The 20902-nt window shown below is 43.5% G+C and overlaps 1 protein-coding gene across 6 annotated transcripts in view; it reads right to left on the reverse strand.

The window, feature by feature from the left end:
- Positions 1-4303: 4303 nt before the first annotated feature.
- sulf1 (sulfatase 1) overlaps positions 4304-20902 on the reverse strand; it is a 35743-nt gene continuing 19144 nt past the window's right edge. For 2 of the 6 annotated variants that reach the window (XM_044041543.1, XM_044041550.1), the window contains exons 6-19: positions 19866-20016; positions 19605-19780; positions 19336-19464; positions 18829-18885; positions 16508-16634; positions 14225-14432; positions 13497-13743; positions 13302-13398; positions 13112-13206; positions 12904-12978; positions 12159-12331; positions 11365-11507; positions 10990-11113; positions 4304-6422 (exon numbers count right to left, since the gene is read on the reverse strand). In XM_044041543.1, coding sequence (XP_043897478.1) covers positions 5473-6422; positions 10990-11113; positions 11365-11507; positions 12159-12331; positions 12904-12978; positions 13112-13206; positions 13302-13398; positions 13497-13743; positions 14225-14432; positions 16508-16634; positions 18829-18885; positions 19336-19464; positions 19605-19780; positions 19866-20016 — 2752 coding nt within the window. In that variant the 3' untranslated portion in view covers positions 4304-5472. Of the gene's footprint in view, positions 6423-7992; positions 8044-9729; positions 9764-10989; positions 11114-11364; positions 11508-12158; positions 12332-12903; positions 12979-13111; positions 13207-13301; positions 13399-13496; positions 13744-14224; positions 14433-16507; positions 16635-18828; positions 18886-19335; positions 19465-19604; positions 19781-19865; positions 20017-20902 lie in introns of all 6 variants that reach the window. The other 4 variants (XM_044041577.1, XM_044041568.1, XM_044041586.1 and 1 more) reach the window with 4 other exon arrangements.

Here is a 20902-nt window from a genome sequence, read left to right on the forward strand (position 1 = left end):
AGACCCCGGAATAGAAGACCTGTCATCTCCATCATCTTTCTGCCACACAGGAGGAAGAGTGAACTGCATGACTGGAAGCAGACACAGAGAGCGGCTACGTCTAGCCACAGTGGAAAGCTTGACTAAGTTTGGCCACCGTTGTTCTTAATATATTCTCATGTATTAAGAACAACTGCAGCTTTAAGCGATAAATAAAGGTGATTATGCTTCACCATGTCACCTTTATTTATCGCTTATTTATTGCTTTTTATTTATAGTGACTCTGTGGCATCTGCAGACATGTGAGCGAAGCCTTATTTAAGTGTGACAGCGTGTTTGCACCTTTGAATTCCATGCTGATGACGATAAAAACACTACGGCATTTACATTTGAAGACCTGTGTAATGTGTGTCGCAGCAGGGGCTGGATTCACTTTTCGCTTCACACATCAACAAATGTGCCTTTAGCGTGCAACACGTACACACGACACGTACTGTAAACTGTAAATGCTATGCACAAACAGTTCAAATCTGTCGTTTCACAGTAACCGGGGAATACGTTGATCACGCTGTGAAAATGTATGCATACATATTTTAGCAGCGCAAATAAAAAGAACAGACCTCAGAACATTTAACAGAGCAATTAGAAACGTGAGCGTTGTATAGACGGATCACCAACGTATCATGGTGCTGTCGGCGAGGATCCAGTAACACAAGGCACGATGAGAGGAGAGAAGCAAATGAAATGTAACTGAGACGCTAGCTTTTCATACACACTGATGCGCTCGCTCATCTGCTCCGCCAAATTGGAGTGGATCAGTGTGAGCTTCGGCCGCACGTGCAAACCACAGGGGAGGGAAGAATTCCAGGATCTCCTGGATGTGCAGGAAAAACTCTGCCGTGTGGTTTCAAAACCTTACTAGTGAAATAAAAAAGAAAAGTGTTAAATAATAATATAATATTTCTCTTTAGGTTGCTTCAGTGCTATGTCACTAAAATCCCATGAAGTGCCTTCAAACAATATCTTGCTTACACTGAAAATAATTTGTGGAACCCTGTTGAGTCCAAAGCTGAAGAAAAGACTTCCGACTGAAATTCCAGCGCTTAAAGATAAATGAAATAATTGTATGCTGTACTTTATAAGAGTAAAGTCATAATCTTTCGAGAATGATGTCGTAATATTATGAGAATAAAGTCGTAATTATTAAATCTCAGGTGCAGATCAGCTGCGACCTGCGTCAAGACGAGGAACACAGGGCGTTTTGTGAAGTTACATTTAGATTGGGGCTTCGCAAATAAAGACGTATACTTCATCTTTTTGGAACGTCATCTTTAGCATCAGGACTTGTGAAGGAAACTGAGTCTGCTTGGAAGAAAGAAGCACACAGATGTGGAGGAAATGATCTCTTTTGTGGACTGGAGGAGGAGGAAATGGCCGGTAGTGGTCGACTGCAGGGATAACGCTGGTTACATCTGTGTGCTGCTGCTATTTAATAATAATACATTAGATAATGATAAAAAAGAAACTTATTTCTCTTAAAAATGACGACTTTATTCTCGTAAAATTACGACTAAATGCTCATACTCATACTACTCAAACACAGAATAATGTCAGCCATTATGTATCGCAATGATTAACTTAAAAAACAAAACAACAACTGAACAATGGATGATGAAGAACCTGTTGTGTTCAGTCGTCTCTCGTGCGTACTAAGTGTGAGGAGCCACAGAATGAAATATGACATCACATTAGGTTTTTAAACTCGGTGTATCGCTCCACAAATGCATCATCGCGCGCCGCGGTGTATTATGCGCGTGTTTTGACATTGTATAAATGAGAATTCATACAGTTTAGACATATTTTACTCTCATGTAGCCACGGTTACTAATGTGTTAGTATAATGGAATCATTTGAAAGTGTTATGTGTGTGACACACATGATTCTGTGCATTTACATTTTAATAAAAGCCTCTTCTGTGCAAAAGCCTTTTGATCATATATTAAATACATTTAATTCCAATTATTTAAGGCAATATTTGTGCTTCCATCTGTTAATTCTGTGCGTGTGTGTGTTTTGCACACGGCTCGCATTATTTGTGTTTGTATGTGCGAATAAAAAGAGGAATACAGTACAACAGGAAGCTGCAGCCGCTCTGAAAAGTGCACCAGAGTAAAGTAGAGTGTGTGCCTTCATATCATATCCACACCAGCTGGAATAAATGCAATCGCTGTGCACACACTTTGCTGCTAAACAATGCCAACCCCTGTGTCAACACACACACACACACACACACAGGACTGTACAATCATCACAGCACATATATATATATATAATCTAAATTAAAGGTGTAGAGTGACGTAGCCGCGTGTGGCGGAGGAAGATGCATGTAACAGCCAACAATGTGTGTGTGTGTTTTATGGTGATGAGCTTGTCAGATTGTGTTCTGTAGACAAAACCTCAGTGTTTATGCAGCACAGGTAGTCTCCAGGAAAAGGAGGTGGGGGAGTGCTTGATATTTACACACAGCAGCCATAGCGTCTGGCAACGATGATGACTCCCTCATGGCTCCATAAGACAAAAATAAACCTCCAGAAAAGCAGGAGCGAGACAGAGGGGGGAAATAGACTCAGATATATGGAGTCAAAACATGGCAGATGTGATGAGATACGGACATTTGGAGGGAAGACGGGAGGGCGGGGGAGTGGATAAATGACTGCAGCACAAACATTGAAACCTGAGTTCCGTCAGCTCAGCGTGCCATTTTTGTTTCACTGGTTCTAACTTGACTAATTTAGACATTAATTATCTCTGCATTATTTAAGAAAAAAAATGAGGGAAATGTCGAACACTGCCATACATTACAATGTTAAAGGACGGGGAAACGCAAAGCTGCTGCATGAATTCATATGTTTCAAGAAAACTGGCTTTGTAGATTCTGGGAAATCCTCCTGGGCGCTAAAAACTTGAACCTATTTTAAAAATATACAGCGTATAAATGTAAATTAAAGCATAGCTGACTCAGATGGGGTTTTTTCGTCTGCCATCCACAACTAAATGCAATTAAGTTAAAGTGTTTCCTGGAGTAGTTACACACACATAGGAAACTGCATTGACGTTCATTTGCACAGTGTAAAAGTGTTATTTGACCATTAACCAGTTGATGCTCTAACCTTAACCACAATTATTTTAAATTTATTTTAAAATTCCTAAAAATCAAAGAAAAAGGAAATGAATAAAACTGAATGGCATTATGACAAGTGTAAATTAAAAGTACAGATTCCAAAAGTGCTCGGGTGGAGTTTCCATGTATCCGCTGCCATTGTGCCAGTTTATTTTCAGATGTATTACAATCCGAATAACCAGTTTTCATTCAGAGCTGCTCTTTCATTCAAGGACATGAATATTTATACCTTCAAGGGCCTGATTTACCGCCACGATTTTTGATTTAATATGTTTTATTAAAAGATCTTTATTACACATTCATAATTAATACGAGCAGTTTCCTTGTATGCTGTACAAGCATATTTCTAAAATGATTTGATATTTGAAATTAAAGCCCTGGGTCAGGCTTATTAATTGCTCAGTCAAGTCAGCACTGTTGTCTTGGACAGTCATGTCCAGGGTGTGATAATGCAATGGGTAAAGTTTAGCAAGTCCTCTTCCTACAGTGGGTGTGCTGTAAACTATTTTAAAGTGGTTGAGTGTGGAATCAAAAGTTTGCCGACTAACCTGAAGATACAAATAAAACTGGAAAATTCCGGGCAAAATTTTATCGTGTCTGCGTCTTGCTGACGATTTCGTGTGGATTAAACCTTAAAACTTGAAGCTTTTAGACCGGGGGGGGCCTTTTTTTTTAAAAAGGGTCACTTCACACCTTTTTTAAACAGTGCATTTGTAGTTAAAAGTTATTGTTTAATTAAAATGACTCGTCTAACAATGACATTTTTGACTGATTTTTGGACGACATACTATACTATGACTTTTTTGTCTGATTTTGGACGACATACTATACTAAGACTTTTTTGATTGATTTTGGACCACATACTGTACTATGACTTTTTTGACTGTTTTTGGACCATACTATAGTATGACTTTTTGTAGTGAATTTGGACAACATACTATACTATGACTTTTGAGTGATTTTGGACGACATACTATAGTATGACTATTTTGGGTGATGTCAGGCTTTTTGAGTCGACTGAAACTCACTTGAACACTCTCTCCTTTCATGAATGTTCTAGTTCTTTAATGCACTGTGAGCACGTAAGGAAACACTCGGTTTACAAGCTGCAAGGTACAAATCTGGACACAGAGACATCAGAGGGAAGGAGGAAAAGGGATTTAATTCTTTTTTAACAGCTTTGTGGCTTTCCTAAAAAAACTGTTGTTCTAAAACATCTACATACACGTTCAAAGTCAATGTCAGGTTTTTTTGGCAGAACCTGTCCTTGAGTGGTGTCTTAGAGATGCAGAAAACATAAAAACATTTATGTACGTTTAAGTGAGGATTATCAAAGCACTACATCATACAGCTCTAGATGGCATTTGAGGACATAGAAAGAAAAAAGGTACACAGTGAATATTTTTGATCCCCTGGTGATTGTGTTAAGCATTTGCTTGTGTTTTTTTTTTTATTTCAATTATGCCGTACACGGTGCCAAATGTGCAACCCTTCAAAGTAAGAGCCGGTGCAGTTCATAACTTAATTGTGCCAAGTTAAGAAAAATAAAAGCTTTTTAATGTTCTTTTTTTGTTGTACTGTTTTTCACAGTGTCTGGAGGAGTCATCTAATCCAATGATTGTCTAAACGTTGTGATCCTTTCATTGCCACATACACAGAAGTTTAAAAAACATCTACTACAGGGGGATTTAGTCGTTTATAATAAAACAGGAGTAAATTTTCCCCGTCTCAAGTTTTGAAAGTAGTCATTTGAATTAATCTTAATCATTTAACACAAGCAGTGGAGGGCGGAGGATTACAAAACTATTATTATTACAATGTGGAAAAGTCAAAAGTGCATTTGAGGTCAGTTTTCTAATAATTGTCCTGTAATACAGAGCAGGTCTATGAATAATAGTGTCTTTAAAAACTGGACCTAAACTAATGACTGATGCTCAAAAACTGTTAAAACCACTCACACTTTTCCTATTTTTTTATAAAAACAAAAAAACGTATTAAAAAAAAATTGACGTGTTCTCTCTGAACGGAATCTCATGTTTTCTTTACGTTTAGCTGCATTAAGGCTTCTTTTTTTCTCTTTTCTAAATATATATATATATATATATATATATATATATAAATGTATTTGAAAAAACAAAACATAACACTGTTGACTCAAATTGTAGGCACTTGTAAAAAAATAAAACAATTTTAATACTCATTACACAACTCTGACTGACACGAGGTGGCGTCACTCGCCACCCGTAGCTCTCGGCGAGCTCGTCTCTATGGCGAGCAGCGGCTGATTGGCCGGCCCGGTGCTCGCGTCCGCCTCAGAGCATCTGACTGGAGGGCGGGGGCAGAGAGCCGCTGCCCTCGTAGTCCGAGGTGAGGGGCAGCACCCGCAGTACCACCCCGACACTCTGCGGGGTGCTAGTCTGTGTGGTGGGGGGGCTCCCGGTGGTGCTGTCCTGCACCTTGGGCTTCAGCGTCTGTGGGGAGAGAGGGAGGTAGCCCTGCGCCTGAAAAATGTCCTCCTCTTCTTCAGGGTCCAGGCCCAGGCCGAGACCCAGTGGGCGCGCCACGTCTACGTGACCCAGCCCGGGCTCCAGCAGGCTGCCGCGCCGCGTCTCCAGCTCCGTCAGTCCGTTCCCACTGAACGCATCTCCTTCCATCTCCTCCAGCTGCTGCGCCCACATGTCGCGCTGGAAGATGACCCCATCTCTCCTCGGACCGGATGCTGCTGCTGCTGCTGCTGCTGATGATGATGATGATGATGGTGCTGCTGCCACGGGTGACGCAGCCTTCCCGAGCGCCTCAGGTCTGTCGTTGACTGTCTCGGGAAGGTCGTTGGCGACAGATTCCAGTTTGCTCTCCAGTAGCGGCCTGGCTGTGGGTGGTGCTGATGGTGTTCTGCTGGGGGCGGGGGTGGTGAGGTGAGCCTCTGCGGCCAGGCCCGGCCAGATGTTGCCGGCCGGCGCCGACTCCCCTCCGCTGCCCTCTTCAAAGCCCCCACCCCCGGCCCCGGAGCCCAGCTCTGGCAGGGTGGAGTCGTCAAGCTTATGGGTTCGGTTGAATTTGTTAAAAACGTGTCGCAGTGCAAACATATTATCTACATCCTTCTGAAAGTTGGCCCAGTTGTCTGGGCTGGTGCTGTAGTCAGGCCTACATTCATAAAGGCTTTCGTTGATGCTGTACAGATCCTCCAGTCCCTGCCAGTTCACCTCCTCGTCCGTCAAGTTGGGAAGCTTAACCCTGTCGTCCGTCCCATACGGGCAGTGTGCTGCCAGAGAGAGAGAGAGCGAGACGAGTGTGAAGAGCTGGAGCAGAAACAACACGGGGGTCTTTTTTACAAGTTGACTCACACAGCATGCAGTAAAACCCTGTTCCTGTATGAAAGCTCCATGGAACACACACACACCCACACACACACACACACACACACACACACACACACACACACACACACACACACACACACACACACACACACACACACACACACACACACACACACACACACACACACACACACACACACACACACACACACACACACACTAGGGCTAAACAATTTGGCTAATATTGGTGATTTTTCTGACAGATATTGTTAATGAGATTTGACTTTTCGCTATTTTCTCAGCAATGCTTCAAACTGAAGTCAACAGTTAGTGACTACACTATAGTGACTATAGTGTGGCGCTATTGTCTCGTCTAAACTTATAACTTGATACAACTGTTGTTTTTCTGCTCCTGGTCTCTACCTCACCTCTATCTGTCTCCCGCTTTTCCTTTCACCCCAACCTGTCGAGGCAGATGGCCGCACATATTTAAGTCTGGTTCTGTTTTCTTCTGATTTCTTCCAGTTAAAAGGGAGTTTTTTCTCTCCGCTGATAATAGTCAGGTATATATCACGACCAGGTTCTCCCTTCGTGTCTTAGCGATTTGTTTTCTTCCAATTGTTTTTCCATTTTCATTAAACCATGTATCTTTGTATTTCCAATAAACAAATCAAAAACAAAGTTTTCACAGTAATAAACTGTTTGCCTCTCGATCAGCAACACCCGAGCAAAGTGACAGGTGACTGTGTCAGCCTCAGGCAGAATATAAGGAAGGAAATACCACCCTCTAGTGGTTGAGGGGGGGACTCACAAATAAAAACGAGACATGGCTCCTACAGTTACTGGGTTTTAGGTTTAAAACAAGATGGAGCTACCGTACTCTAATGCATAGATGACAACTTTGAGGTATGAATTCTTTCCAAAATGTTTCATTATTCAAATCTATCTCACACACACACACACACACACACACACACACACACACTTAGGAGCATGAGATAAACTCTATAAACACAGCATCCACATGAAGCTCAAGCTATGAGTAGTGCAAAAACACATGCCGCCTTAGAAATTGGAATTAGAGAATCAGACTGAAAAGGAAAGAAAAAAATCACAATGGGCCGACGTACATAAAAAAATGTAATGGCACAGTAAATGAGCAAATGACAGGCTTGAACTGGACTGAAATGCCAAGTCAGGCAAACCTGGAATAAAAGAATAAAAGGAGCAGCAGAGGAAACAAAAAAACAACACAATGCTCAGAAGCAAAGGAGAAAAGAAAGTGAGCTTCCCCGATGAATGGTGCATCCCCAGGTAAAAAAGATAAAGAAATTCAATTAAAGCAAAAAATAAGAAGCAAAATGCTCTAGTGAAGGACTAAATCTGTGTCCGGCTCAGTTCTGATGTCTGCAAGTTAAACTCGAGGAATGAAAGAAGCCAGCTTTCCATGTGAGATCAGCTTGACTGCAGCTAGAGGACGGAGACAGTTGGACAAGAGGCTCGGGGACTCACAGGAAGGAGCGGCTCGGTCTCCTCTTTGACCACTTTCGATGCTGCTGTTGCCTGGTTAGCATGTGCCAGAGACAGAGGTCAAACAGTCAGTGGGAGGAGACAGAGAGGTCACGGCAACTCAAGTGTCCCGTCTACCACGAGCTATATGTGACAGCTAGTCTGCCTGTCATGTTACGCCACTGTTCCACTACGTGGTCCCGGCACGACTTGACTCATCTCATCTCGGTGCAGCTTTTTCATCAGTGGTAGCACCTGCTACTTTTTTTTAGTTCCTGCTCTGGTGAGGTTCAAAGTGACGTCGACAGACTGTCGGCCACTGATTGGTCAGAAAGTGTCGTCACTGGAAGAGTCACGAGCGTGACGCCCGACACAAGAATCAAAGCGAACAATGCCGAACTGTAGATCAGTTAAAAAGACTTAAAACTCCTGAAAACGTGTGTTGATCTCCAACATTTAGCAAAGGAAGTGTCTAAATCTCAATATTTAACAGAGGAGTCTGGTGTATTTAGCGTCAGCACTGCTGAAAGTCGCCGATCGCGAGCTGAATCACAACTCATTCAGTTGTATTTCAGTTCAGTGACTGTGTGTTCCGGTCATGCAGGAAGTACTGAACAAATCATTTTAATGAACTGATTCTAATGACTCTGTACATCGAAAACAACTGCTTTAAAAGGCACTAGTCACTAGTTTGACCTGGTAGATGACCCCACCTGCGCTGAAGAGGAACTATATTGTAATGGAAAACTAAACCGCGTAGAGTCGAGTTGTGCCGTGCCGAGGCAAGGTGTGCCGGTGCCATGTAGTGGAAAAGCGGCATTACACTCATGTGATGTTGACTTTACTCATGGGGATGGCTGACAATGGCATGGAGGGTGATTTTAAAAGGAGTAGTTCAACATTTAGACAAAACTGAGTATTTTTGTGGCTTCCTTTGTGGGAAAGAGAAAGTGAACAATCTTGTTTTTTCTGCAGAACTGTCAAACTGCTCCTTTAAGCTTTTCATGTAGATGTACAGTGTGTGATGATGATGAGGAGGAGGGATGACGCCGTGTCATGCAGTGTCTTCTCTTATTCATTTCTTATTTAACAATGCTACATTAAAGCTGTAGTGCGTAAGTTTTGGTGTGTTATGTGATTTTTCTGATGTTGAAATGAAATGTTTACGCCGCGTCCTTCATCTGAAAACGGGCTCTGTCACGACTGAAGGAGCGTTTGCTGCAGCACAGGCACAAGATGAACAACCAAGTTTTTATAGGAGCTTCTTTGTGTTTTGAGTCATAATCGACCTGTTTGAGGTCATGTGGAGCTGATGGATTCAAGTATTGCGTCAACTCATTTGACAGTGACTCACAACAGACATTTGTTTGTATTTAAAAGTTACGCAAAACAGCTTTAAAGCACCAACGTGTGGATCCATTCACTGCTGCACTATTGAGCACAATGGGTGAAAAATGTGCAGCACAGAATATCGCAGAGTGCTAATTCCATGTTCAAGAGGAGAGAGAGAGAGCGAGAGCAGGTGAAGGTGAAGTGTGCACACACGACAACAAAAACAAAAACAAATGCTCTGATGTGTTAGCGTGTCCCCAGCATGCAGCCACAGATCAGATGAAGCGCAGACACCGCGCGCATGGATGTTATGAGTGGGAATGAGGCAACTCGAGCCATGCAGTTGTTTGTTAAAGAAAAAACAAAAAAAAAAGAAGCCACTGAAGATAAATAAAATTGGATGGATACCTGTGTGGCTCATAGCTTCCTCCATCTTTACCTCCTGATCGGAAAAATAGAAGCAATCCATTGTTAATGCTTTGATTCAAGGAGACGTGTGTGTGTGTGTGTGGGGGGGTGGGGGAGGGGGATGGGGGGAATAAATAGATCATTCATATATTGAAGATTCCTTCATGCACAGCTGCTACTCCCTAAGGAGAAATGCAATTATTGGATGATCAGAGGGAGGAATGAGGAGAAGAGATGTTTGGATTTAACTGGAGGGGAAACAAAGGAGGAAAGGTTCGGTCAGGCTGGATGGAGAGATGAGGAGTGATGAGATTAAAGTGGTTTTTGGAGGTGGAGTTCAAGTGGGTTTCCCCCCTTCAAAATAAAACACACAGTGTTATCCAACTAGGTGATAATTAATGGTGGTGTAAGTCAGACTCCACAAATAGATGCAACTAAATCTGTGCCAGAGTCAAAGTAAAACAATCCATGACTGAACTTCATGTAACCACATTAGCAGTTTCACTGGTTCATGGATTCATCATACATGAACGAGTGAAGTGTTGGCACGGTCCTGACATCTGACATGTCCGCCGTGCCAACACTGTAACACAAGCCGTGCTCCACTCTCCACACACACACACACACGAATCTAGGCTTAGGTCATCGTGACACATCACTTATTAACCGCCGCCATCACTGCACATGCCGCCCTGTGAGGAGAATTGGACCATGTTTAACAGAACGTTAATGTGGCTGATTACAGCGGCGGCGATGACGGCATCATTCAAATAACATCTCTAACACCACGTGAGTCATAGAAGGCAAGTTACACAAGTGTAACGTGGCTTTACTTCACTCTACGGACAATAGTATTGGGGAAATATTCCTGGACTGAGAAAGAGAAGGGGTCAAGAGTGTATGTGTGTGTGTGTGTGTGTGTATGAATGAGTCATCATGAGGAACATAAACAACAAAAGGACACACAAAGATAAATCCTACACCTCCACCTGTAAACCCCCAAACACATGCAGCATGCAGGTACAGTATGTGCAAACACACAAACACACACACACACAGAGACATATACCAGAAAGACTGGAACAGATTCAAAACACAGTAGAAGAGTATAAAGAAATGACAACAACCACCACTAATTCATTATATCATATCAATATAATTGATTGATTATTGATTCACTCCAATTCTCCCCTTGTGTAGAATCGGTCCCTAAAGGAAGGTAGTGGCAATGAAAGGAGGGCAAGAGAGTGAGTGGTTTACCTGTTTCTGCGCCTTTAGGTCGAGGGCTACACTGCTTGTGCCCCTGACAACTCCTCATCTCCATGAGCTGAGCATGGAGCGCGTTGAGAACGTCCCGATCCACCGAGTACACCGCGTTGGTCAGCTGCAAAGGTAACACAGTCACGCGCACACGGAGTTATATTTGGAGAAGTGTGTATATACAGCACTCAAAATCGGCTAAAGGATAAAAATACACATAAAACAAAAACACTTGACAATTACTAATGAGGGACCTTTTAATGGCTGGGTTTCACAATGCAGGAGCCAATGAAAATGGTTTTAGGGATAGAGAGAGTGAGAGAGCGAGAGAGCAGAGCGACATGGCTGAATGACAGCACGCAGACATTCACCCACCTGATAGGGGTCATTGTTGAGGTCAAAGTACTCCAGGAAGCCAGTGGAAAACTCACAGAACAGCGTGTTGTGGGTCTCGTTGATGGTTCTCAGGCACCAGTAGGTGTTGTTGTTGGAGCTGGTGCACGCACAGAATCCACCCACTGGACAGTGATTAAGAATTTGTCAGTTTCACAGACACCAGTTATGTCCAACAAGACGTGTTTATTAACAAGGCCTCTATATAACTTATGTGGGAAGTGATGAGTAAATCAGGAATACACTCCTCTGTCAGAGAATGATTGTTTCATTGGAAAACTGAGCACGAGGGCCCGTTTTCTTTTCTCAAATGTATTCTTAACGTTGCAGTGCGTAGCTTCTGCTGATTTTTTGTTCTTCAAATGAAAATGGGCCATCAGACCTGAGGGGGACAGACTGAGGGGACAGCTTGTGTGTACACAGAGGCGAGAGGTTTATTACTAAGGCAACATTTCTGTTGACATTGACAACGAATAACTGTGTGCAGCAAGCAGGGAACATCAGCAGGCGCCAAGAGATCCAAGCCGGATCTACTATACTGAGAAGTACACAGTTGTGTGGAGCCGACAGGCTTGATCAACATTGTGTGAACTCATTTGACAACACTGCGGGCTTTGAGGAAGGTCCTATGAGAAATACACTGTACGTCGGATAACTCGAACACGTTTTTAAGCTGAACTGAATTTCAGTGTGTATCTATTTTAAAAGACCATAATGCTTTGAAAACAAACAAAAATGATTTACTGTGTGTCTTGAAGTGAGTGCACTGTACATACGTGACCAGAAAGGAGGCGTCTGCCAGTGGTCGTTGTTGTGTGTGAAGCATGTGAGTCCAGGCAGACTGCAGTCGTCTCCCTTCCTCTGCCTCTTCTTCTCCTTCCTCTCCTTCTTCCGCCTGCGGATCTCGTTGTACAACTGGGTCTTCCCGTCTAGTTCCTGCGTGGCCTCCCTGTTTGAACACATCAGCGAGAGAGAATTACAAAAACGGTGGGATGTAAAAATGACACGAGGATATGAGAGTGTGTTTACTTTCATTTTTAAGCTCTCACTATGTCCAGTTTTCTCTGGGATGACATTATAACCTCACACAAAAGACATTGCAGGGTAAAAAAATTGCTGCTGTGTATTGGGATGATCTGTTTCCAATGTTTCCTGGTCCTGCTGTGTTTGAGGGACTGACTGTTTCCCCCTTGTACTGAGTCATTCCATCTTTCCATGTGACTCAATCCCTTCCAGACACACATTGTCATTTAAAAACCACAATTCACAGAGTCTGACACGGCTCCTTCAGAAACCGGTGTGTGTGTGTGTGTGTTCCGAGTTCACAAATATCGACGCATCAAAACAAACATGCAGGACCGGTCATCTGGGGATGTTTAGACTTGACATGCAGTGGCCATGCAGACGTCCAGCATTATAACCACAACATTTATGCTTTGAGTTAATAGTCATGGTCAGGATTCATTTACAGGACGACACTAAAAGGAAGAAAACTACAACTAAAGGTGAGGAGGAACTCACTTAAACGGATGAAGCTGATCATTCCTTCCCTTCTGTCTGTCTGCCTTGTTTCTGTCTCCTTTGATATAATAGCTGCTTTCACAGACAGAAACACAGATTAAAAATCACGGGTTAAGAAAACATCTGTGCAGTCCAACATTGCTCAGCTACAAGCGATAAACAACATGCATGTGCACGTATTCTTGAGATTAAATCTAAAATGACTGACCTCTTCTTTCCACAGTCACATTCACCGGGCCGTGTCCTCTTCAGGTGGCCTCTAACTTCTCTGAGGTTTTTGATTTTGTCTTGAAGTGCTTCGATCTAGGTAAAATACAACCAAAAATATAAATTATATATACAGTATATGATAAAAAAAAAGTCCTGTGAAAATCTCTGTGTACAAGTTGTATCTTCACCTCCTGGTCCACATAGCTCTTGTGGTCTTTCCAGGCCCTGGAGGACTGGTACAGTTCTCTTTCACAATGGACACTGTCATTCATGAGAATATAGCACCTGGAAAAAAAAAATGCAAAAAAACAAACTGTTAAACAATAGACCTCGAGTGTAAATGCCAGAGAGATTTTTTCTCAAATCGAAAACCAAATTCTTACTTGTGGGTGACCTTCACCGAGTTCGGGTATCCCACAGCATTTGTGTCGTCGGCCAACATTTCCTCTGAACCGTCGTCTGTCCCCAGGTCAAACTCTGGTCCCTCTTGGTTGTAATGACGCTTTGAGATGACACGGCGGCGCACAGCCGACTGATCGTCTGCCTGGAGGTCAATGTCGTATATCTGACCCTCGAACTCCACAGACAGAGATCTTGTCTGCCGGGTGTGGACAAAACGTGGCCGATAGCCTATTAAAAAAAAACAAAAAAACTCAAGTTTTAGTGATTAAGCATCATTAATTGATTATTTATGTGCTTTCAACTACTTTTACTGCTTCAGTTATATTTTTTTAGGACATTTCTTTACTTCATACAACATAACTAGAACTTCATTGCTGAGCTGGACTTTTTACCAAACGCCACTAGAGGGCGTGAAAGCACAATCCTAGCACAGACTCACGAAGCAACATCTAGAGGCAGAGCAAGTTCCAAGACTTGTTGCAGGATGTTTGCATAGTCTGTGCATTTGTCTCTCTTTTTAGGGTATAAATACATCAATCAGAGAAAGAACACTAAAATGGGTAACAGGTTTTAAAGAGGGCCAATGAGTGTTGTCCATTATGAGGAGCAGCACTGGACACAGATATCAATCCGGTGTTTGACATGTTGACTTATAATAATCTGTCACATCTCTGTTTTCATACGATCATTTTTCTTCATGTGTACGTACGCTGGCCGTTTGAGGAAGAGAACTGGCGATGGGAGCGGCGCTCTGCCCTGGACGATTTGAAGAGACCTTCGCCACAGTCGCAGCCTCTCTCCCGGTTGTCATAACTGCTGCGGGGCTTTAGACTCCTCTTACTGGAGCCGTCTTTCACGCCGCCTTTACACTTCTGTATCCTCCACTTCCCTGTGATCTCCTCCACGCAGTGCCATTTCTGCAAGCAAAAAAAATTCAAATAAACCAAGAGAAATGGAAACACTGCCTCTGTAGAGACACAATAAATGAAAACCATTAAAAAGTGTCCTTGATTTCTTTGAAGAGCTTCCCATATGGCAAGATTTTACTTGTGGCTAATAGGTGTTAAAGATGTTAACAGTGTGAAAATTGTAATCTCTGGTTTCACAGCAAAGCCTCTGGTTTTGTCGGGATCTTAGAAAGTCCTCGAGAAAATCAAGCGTTTGACAGACACTTCAGACAGATCTGAGCGTGTGGGGAAGAATGGCATCCAAAAGAAGCAGGAAAGATAAACCAAAATGACCACATGAGATGAATTGGGTCTGTCTGGTGTCTAGAAAACAAAAGTGGAAACCCCTATCACTCTCACACGGAGCAGGACTATGCCAAATGCGTCACCAGTGAAATTGTGTAAATACGTATCCAAGCACTCGCCTACATCCTCTGTCATTCAAAACACTCGTTCCCAGCAGCAAAGGAAAGTTGAGGCTAATTGCTGTGAGCAGCGCCCTGGGTTAGGTCTTGAATAAATGGAGCAGACACATCTGCACAGTGGAGCACAACGAATCAGTGGTGAATGTGGGAATAAAGGTCTTAAAAAAAAAGGGCCCATAAGTCAAATCAGGTTTCTTTTGGAGCATTCATATGATGACTAAGAGTCTCAGCCCTTTCTCCTCTTGTTTTTGAGGCACAACAGTAACATTGAAGCAGCAGCAGCAGCAGGACAAAGACGGATGAGAAACCCAGGCAGGAGGAGAGGAGCATGAACATGAATGACCATGCAAGCTGAAACAAGAGTGGATGAGTGCAAGACCCAAAGAACCGCAAGACACTCACACTGTCATATACCCCAAAAACATGTCCCTGGTGAGTAAATCCGGCGTACCCACAACAAACCCATCCGTTTATCACATGATTGATTCTCAAGGGCCGCAACAAAAACACAACAGAGGCAGTGATCTTACAAAAAAGAACAAGAAACTGAACAAGAAAACTGGTCTGTCCGAACCGAGTGAACCATGTCACATTCAGAGGACAAAAAAACAAGAATGGACGAAAGGCCCCAATTTGACTGCAGAGATGTAGTGTTTCACATGGAGCCAGAGGGTTTTCTTCAGTGACAGGGAGGTGAGGTAGCATCCGAGGGCATAAATTATACAGTCGATGAAATATACTGTAATATTCTGAATGAGCGCAGGAAAACAAAGACGGAGATCAAGCAGACTTTGCCCCTGTAATTGTGTAGGAAACATTCCACTGTCTTTAAGGTTGCTCCCTGGGTGGTCATGTTAAATCATAGCAGAAGGGCCATCTGTGACCAAATCTATGCAGCAACGTACACTATAATGTATACTATTATCAGCGTCGTGTGATAACACATAACATCAGACTTCAGTAGTCAAGGGTTCGACCGCACCCGGCCTTCATTTTGATGTGAACGACACACGCAGTACAGACAGACAAGCACCTGTGTCTTCAGCGCTACGTTTGCACGTGTGACTCACACAGTGAAACCAATGCCAGTCCCGCGGTGGCGCCTGGTATTAAATACAGCGACAAGACGACACAGACACGGTCCTTGCTGAGCCTATTGTTGCAAACACACATTTGTGACCATAAAATGGATCTGGTTTGAATTAGCAAGCCCGGCTGAAACCCCCGCCCGTCATTTAACGCTACCTGAAACTTGTAACAATTTGTATTGTTCTGGTCCGTCTGTTCCAAGGCCATGCGCTGTACCACTTGGATGTCGGTCTGCCAGAAAATTTTAATGGGCAAGGATGAAAGTACCAGCCACAAAACACCAAACAAATTAATGCACCACAAAAAAGTGAAGAAAAGAAAAGGCTCCAATTATGGACAAATAAGACTTCAACCGGGGGTTCTGCAGAACAGTTCAGCAGTCAGCATGGAGGTGATTTCAAGAATGGTACTCGTTACTGTTTGGAAAAGACTGACTCCACTTTTCCACACTTGGGTAGAACTTATTTCTGTTCACTATGGTTGAGCAGAAATATAAGTTCTCTTGTGTTCACATTGGTGCATTTGTTTTACCTGTCCGGGCTGTTCACATGCCGTCTGGAATTCCGCCTGCTGGCAGGTCTCTTTGACCTTCTTGTACTTGGGCAGACTATTGGTGTGCGGAGCGTTCACAGAGTCATCCTTCTTCCTCAGGATCTTTCTGCACGAAAAAAAACGAAGAGGAAATCATCAGTAACAAACAAACCTATTTAGGCGAGTCAATAATATGCAATTTGACTGTTAATATTGAACGAAAGAAAGCTGAAATGAAGTGTTGTTTAATTTCCTGTTTTGTACTTTCTGTCACAGCAGCACTGTGTGTGTCTCATGCTCACAGCCAGTGAATGGATGGGTTATGCAGCATCAATGTATGCCAGAGGGTCTGGGCATGGACTTCAGCTCCAAGCTGTTTGACCTCAGGCTTGGCATCACTTTCAACTGCCCAGTCTCCTTCTCCTCTGCCACCACCACAAGAACTGGCCGCGTCTCTGCTAAGGCCATGCCAACCCCCCTTATCCCCTGCTGTATCCCCACCTCCCTGCCAACATGGCCTGGCCGCTCGTGACCCACAGACAGAATGACGGCGACAACGTAGCAAAGAACAACCTGTCCCCTTTCAAGAGAGGGGCGGTTGTTTTGTCCAGTTCCCGTCTGCCACCACTGTTCCAGGAGAGAACAGCCAATGTTCACACACTGGCCTGGCTGTAGTCTCTAGCCTTTAGCCATGGGTGATTAAAGAGCTAACAGTTGCTGTTGGTGTTGGTCCCCGATGGCTGTGTTACGTGGATGATTAAGATTCTCAAATAAAACAGTCAGTCCCAGCTGTCAGTCAGGATTTCACAGGCTCAGAGGTACAGTTCTGTGAGGCCATGCAGGGATATTAAATCATAGAGCGTGTCACATGATCCGTGAGAGAACTGTACAAAAAAGCATTAACTACTGTGCGTGCGCCTGTGCCTCCCCCATCTGTGCCTGAGTAACAGAGGAAAAGGTCCGTGGAGGCTAATCTCGCCATTAAAAGACAAGTGCACAAGCAGACAGCTCATATAAACAGTGTGGATGAATGGCAGAATGGATTAAAAGAGCTAATGCTGTGACAGGTCTAAGGTCACACTCTTTCCATTTCACACACAGTGGTCCACGGAGCAGCCACCACTCCCATCACACAAACATATGCCAGTGGGAGACTGGCTGGCTCTTTTCTTTTGTACTCTTGGCTACACGTCTGCAGATGTTGACGCAGTCGCTGGCAAATGAGCAAATAATTGGAACGTAAATGCAGGGGCCGGGACAGTGATTTGGAAAAAAAGTAGGGATTGTGAGTAAATGATAGTTTGGGGGCTGTATGAAAGAACGTGACATACTGTAATATACAGTGTCATTACTCAGACTGCCAGCACAAGCTGGTCTTAACCACTGTAACTGTTTTCACATCTGTCATCCTTTAACGAATGCCTCAGTGCGTCGCTCTGCTTTCTCATTTCACTCATTGTCTTGCCTTGGGTACCTGCGTCACGCGAGGATCGGCACGATGGTATTATTTCTCGCCGTGTTGTCAGGTTTCTGTCAGTATACCCCTGGCATTAGCGCAGGTTAACAAGTTAAGTGAACAAAAGCGGGCTGTCAGATTGGAGGTATCATTTTCTGCAACATATCTGGCAGCAGAGGAGAGGTTAACTGAAAAACTGACAGGGTTCGTGAGAGAGACATGTACGGTATGCGATTGCGTGCACAGAACAGAAAGAAGTCTTGGGGGTGGGGCGGACAGTGAAGCCTTGGCTGTAGTGTGGCTGCTGCATTCCACACCGGGAGGGCTGGTGACATGTCTTTGAGTGGACCGAGTGTGAACCCTCCAGCCATTCCTCAGGTAACATCATCCTGAGCCTGGCTCGCTTTTGTTTATTTTGTGTGCATCTAGCTTCACCATGTTATTGAAATGTATCCTCGGTCTGCACAAACAGGAGGCTGAGTCAGGTTGAGGGCCCCGGATCATGTGGTCAACATATGCAGGACCCCTTAAGAACACAGAGACTGTTTGTTTTTCTTGTAAATGAGAAAATGACAACGGTTGCACATGTGTCAGCGCCTCCACTGTGAGCCGTCATAATTTGCCCGCCCGCATATAGCTTTACCAAACAATATTTCAACCTCCTGCACCGTTACTGACCTCCAAACTGAACTTTCGGTCAGGAAATGTCTGTCAGATAACGAATAATTGGGAAAAACCTTTGTGTTGTTGTACAAGGCAATGTTTCTGGTTCATTGAAATGTTTTTGAAGTCTGTGTCACACAATGCTCTGCAATGACATGGATGTGCCTGTGGTGTGGAGAAGGATTAAAGAACTCGAGCTTACCCCCTTTCCACCAGGAATGTGTCTCTCCAGACTTTGGGTTTCCGGTTGGGTTTGAATCTGGGAAGACAAAATGCATCGCGTTTATAGAATTCATATGGCCAAAGTGCACTCGCCATCACTCTCTGAGCATTCGATGGATTGTCTCACTGCTTTCCGTTACTATGGAAATGTTTTCTAACAAAACAAAGAAACTGACGGTAACGACGCCCTTTTCATGCACAGAGAGTAAAGAACGATGACTCTGTATGCACACGGGAAGATTTTATAGCGGCTTTGCAGGAGAAAGGATGATTCAGCTTACAAACAAATCCATAAAATGAACCTCAGTTAATCTCAGCCAAAGAACATATGACAAATTGCCCTGAACCCACTTAATGCACAGCTGGGAGTAAAAATAATCCTTTTGGTTATGAACATATGCATTCAATTATGCACATAACATGCAAAATGTGCAATTATTGTACAAAATATAGATTACACAGCACGGCCTGACCAACTCATACAGACCTATTGCCAGTCCTATCCTGCTCCAGCAGCTTAAGTATGGACTTGCCGTCCATGTCTGGAGGGGTGTCAAGCCCGGCGATGTGGAGGATCGTAGGAGCTAGGTCGATGTTCAGCACCAGATGAGGGTTTCTGGAGATGTGCACACAACATTAAGTTTACTTTAGTGAGATAATGTGTTCGGAAACACATACAAACTGTAAGAAACTTTGAAAAGATACACACAGTATAGTACATGCATGACCTTTGTGATTTCAGTTACTTGTACTCACACTGCCCCTGCCTCCACGTTGGGTCCTCTCAGGAAAAATGGCACACGGATGTCAAAGTCGTAAGGCATCGACTTGCCCTTAACCAACCCAAACTGACCAATGTGGTAGCCATGGTCGGCTGTGTAAATAACGTAAGTGTTCTCCAGCTCTCCAGTTTCCTCCAGCATCTCATACACCTGGGTAAAATGAAGAAGTATATAAGGTATATAATAAAAACGTAGAAATATACAGTTTTAAAAAAAGGGTCAATAAAGAACATACCTTTTGCACCGAGTCATCCACAGACATGAGCGTCTGCAGCCTTTTCCGGTGGAGATAGTTGGTGAACTCCATGTGGATGGGTCTCATGGGGCCTGTGTACTGCATGATCCAGTGTTTGTCCATATTTGGGGCATAGTTGTAGCTGGGGGTACTACGATGGCACAGAAGAGGAGGAAAAAAAGACATTTGTATTAAGGTTTGATGGAAACAACTGTCATTGAGCTCAGAATCTCGACAGTGCATGTAACAGCTACGAAGAGCTCATTAACAACCCCTCAAAAAAACCACCTGTCTGCTACTTTTCGCGAGCTACTGCTCGGTAACAGGTGCCACAGTTGTCCCCTGCCACTGACACGCATCAATAGCTACCCTGTTTGTCGAAGGAAATGTCTTAATGCTCGGCAGCCAGCACCTTTGCTGTTTTTCCACACCTCTCCCTGACCATCTCTCTCCCCTCACACAGAGACGAGAGTCTCCTCGCTCCACTGCGCTCTTGGCACAGACAAGTCATTTGAGGGTTGGCACATGCTTAAGAAAATAATGGGCCCCAAAGTCATGTTTGCAACAACTTCTGGACCTAAAACCCAATAGGTCATGGTCATTTCAAATGAGGGAATAACAACGAGAGGATAAACAGCAGTGGGAGGGAGAGGTCATCTTGTTTGTGGATTTAAAGATGAGGAGAAACTGCTCACTCGTCTGTGGTATTAGCTATAAAGTAAAGGAGGAAGGCACACCACAGGCAAATATTGCAAAGTTGCAATTTAAAGCATAATATAATCATATGTAAATAACGTAAAGTGAAAACCTCTGAATCTGGGTCAGTTTCAGAGCTGTTAATGTTGGGATGTAATATGGCAATAACTGATGATTTTTATTTCCTTTAAAAGTACTCTATAAACACATTCCATCTACAAATAATCAGTATTAACAGTAACTTAATGAAGACCTGTGATGGGAGATCGTAATTGAGTGAGCTGGCTTCTGCCCTCATTTCCGCCTACTTTGTGAGAAGGGTGAACTCTTCACCTACCTGG

Source organism: Solea senegalensis, linkage group LG1, assembly GCF_019176455.1.
Source record: "Solea senegalensis isolate Sse05_10M linkage group LG1, IFAPA_SoseM_1, whole genome shotgun sequence".
In the NCBI taxonomy this organism is placed as follows: Eukaryota; Metazoa; Chordata; class Actinopteri; order Pleuronectiformes; family Soleidae; genus Solea; species Solea senegalensis.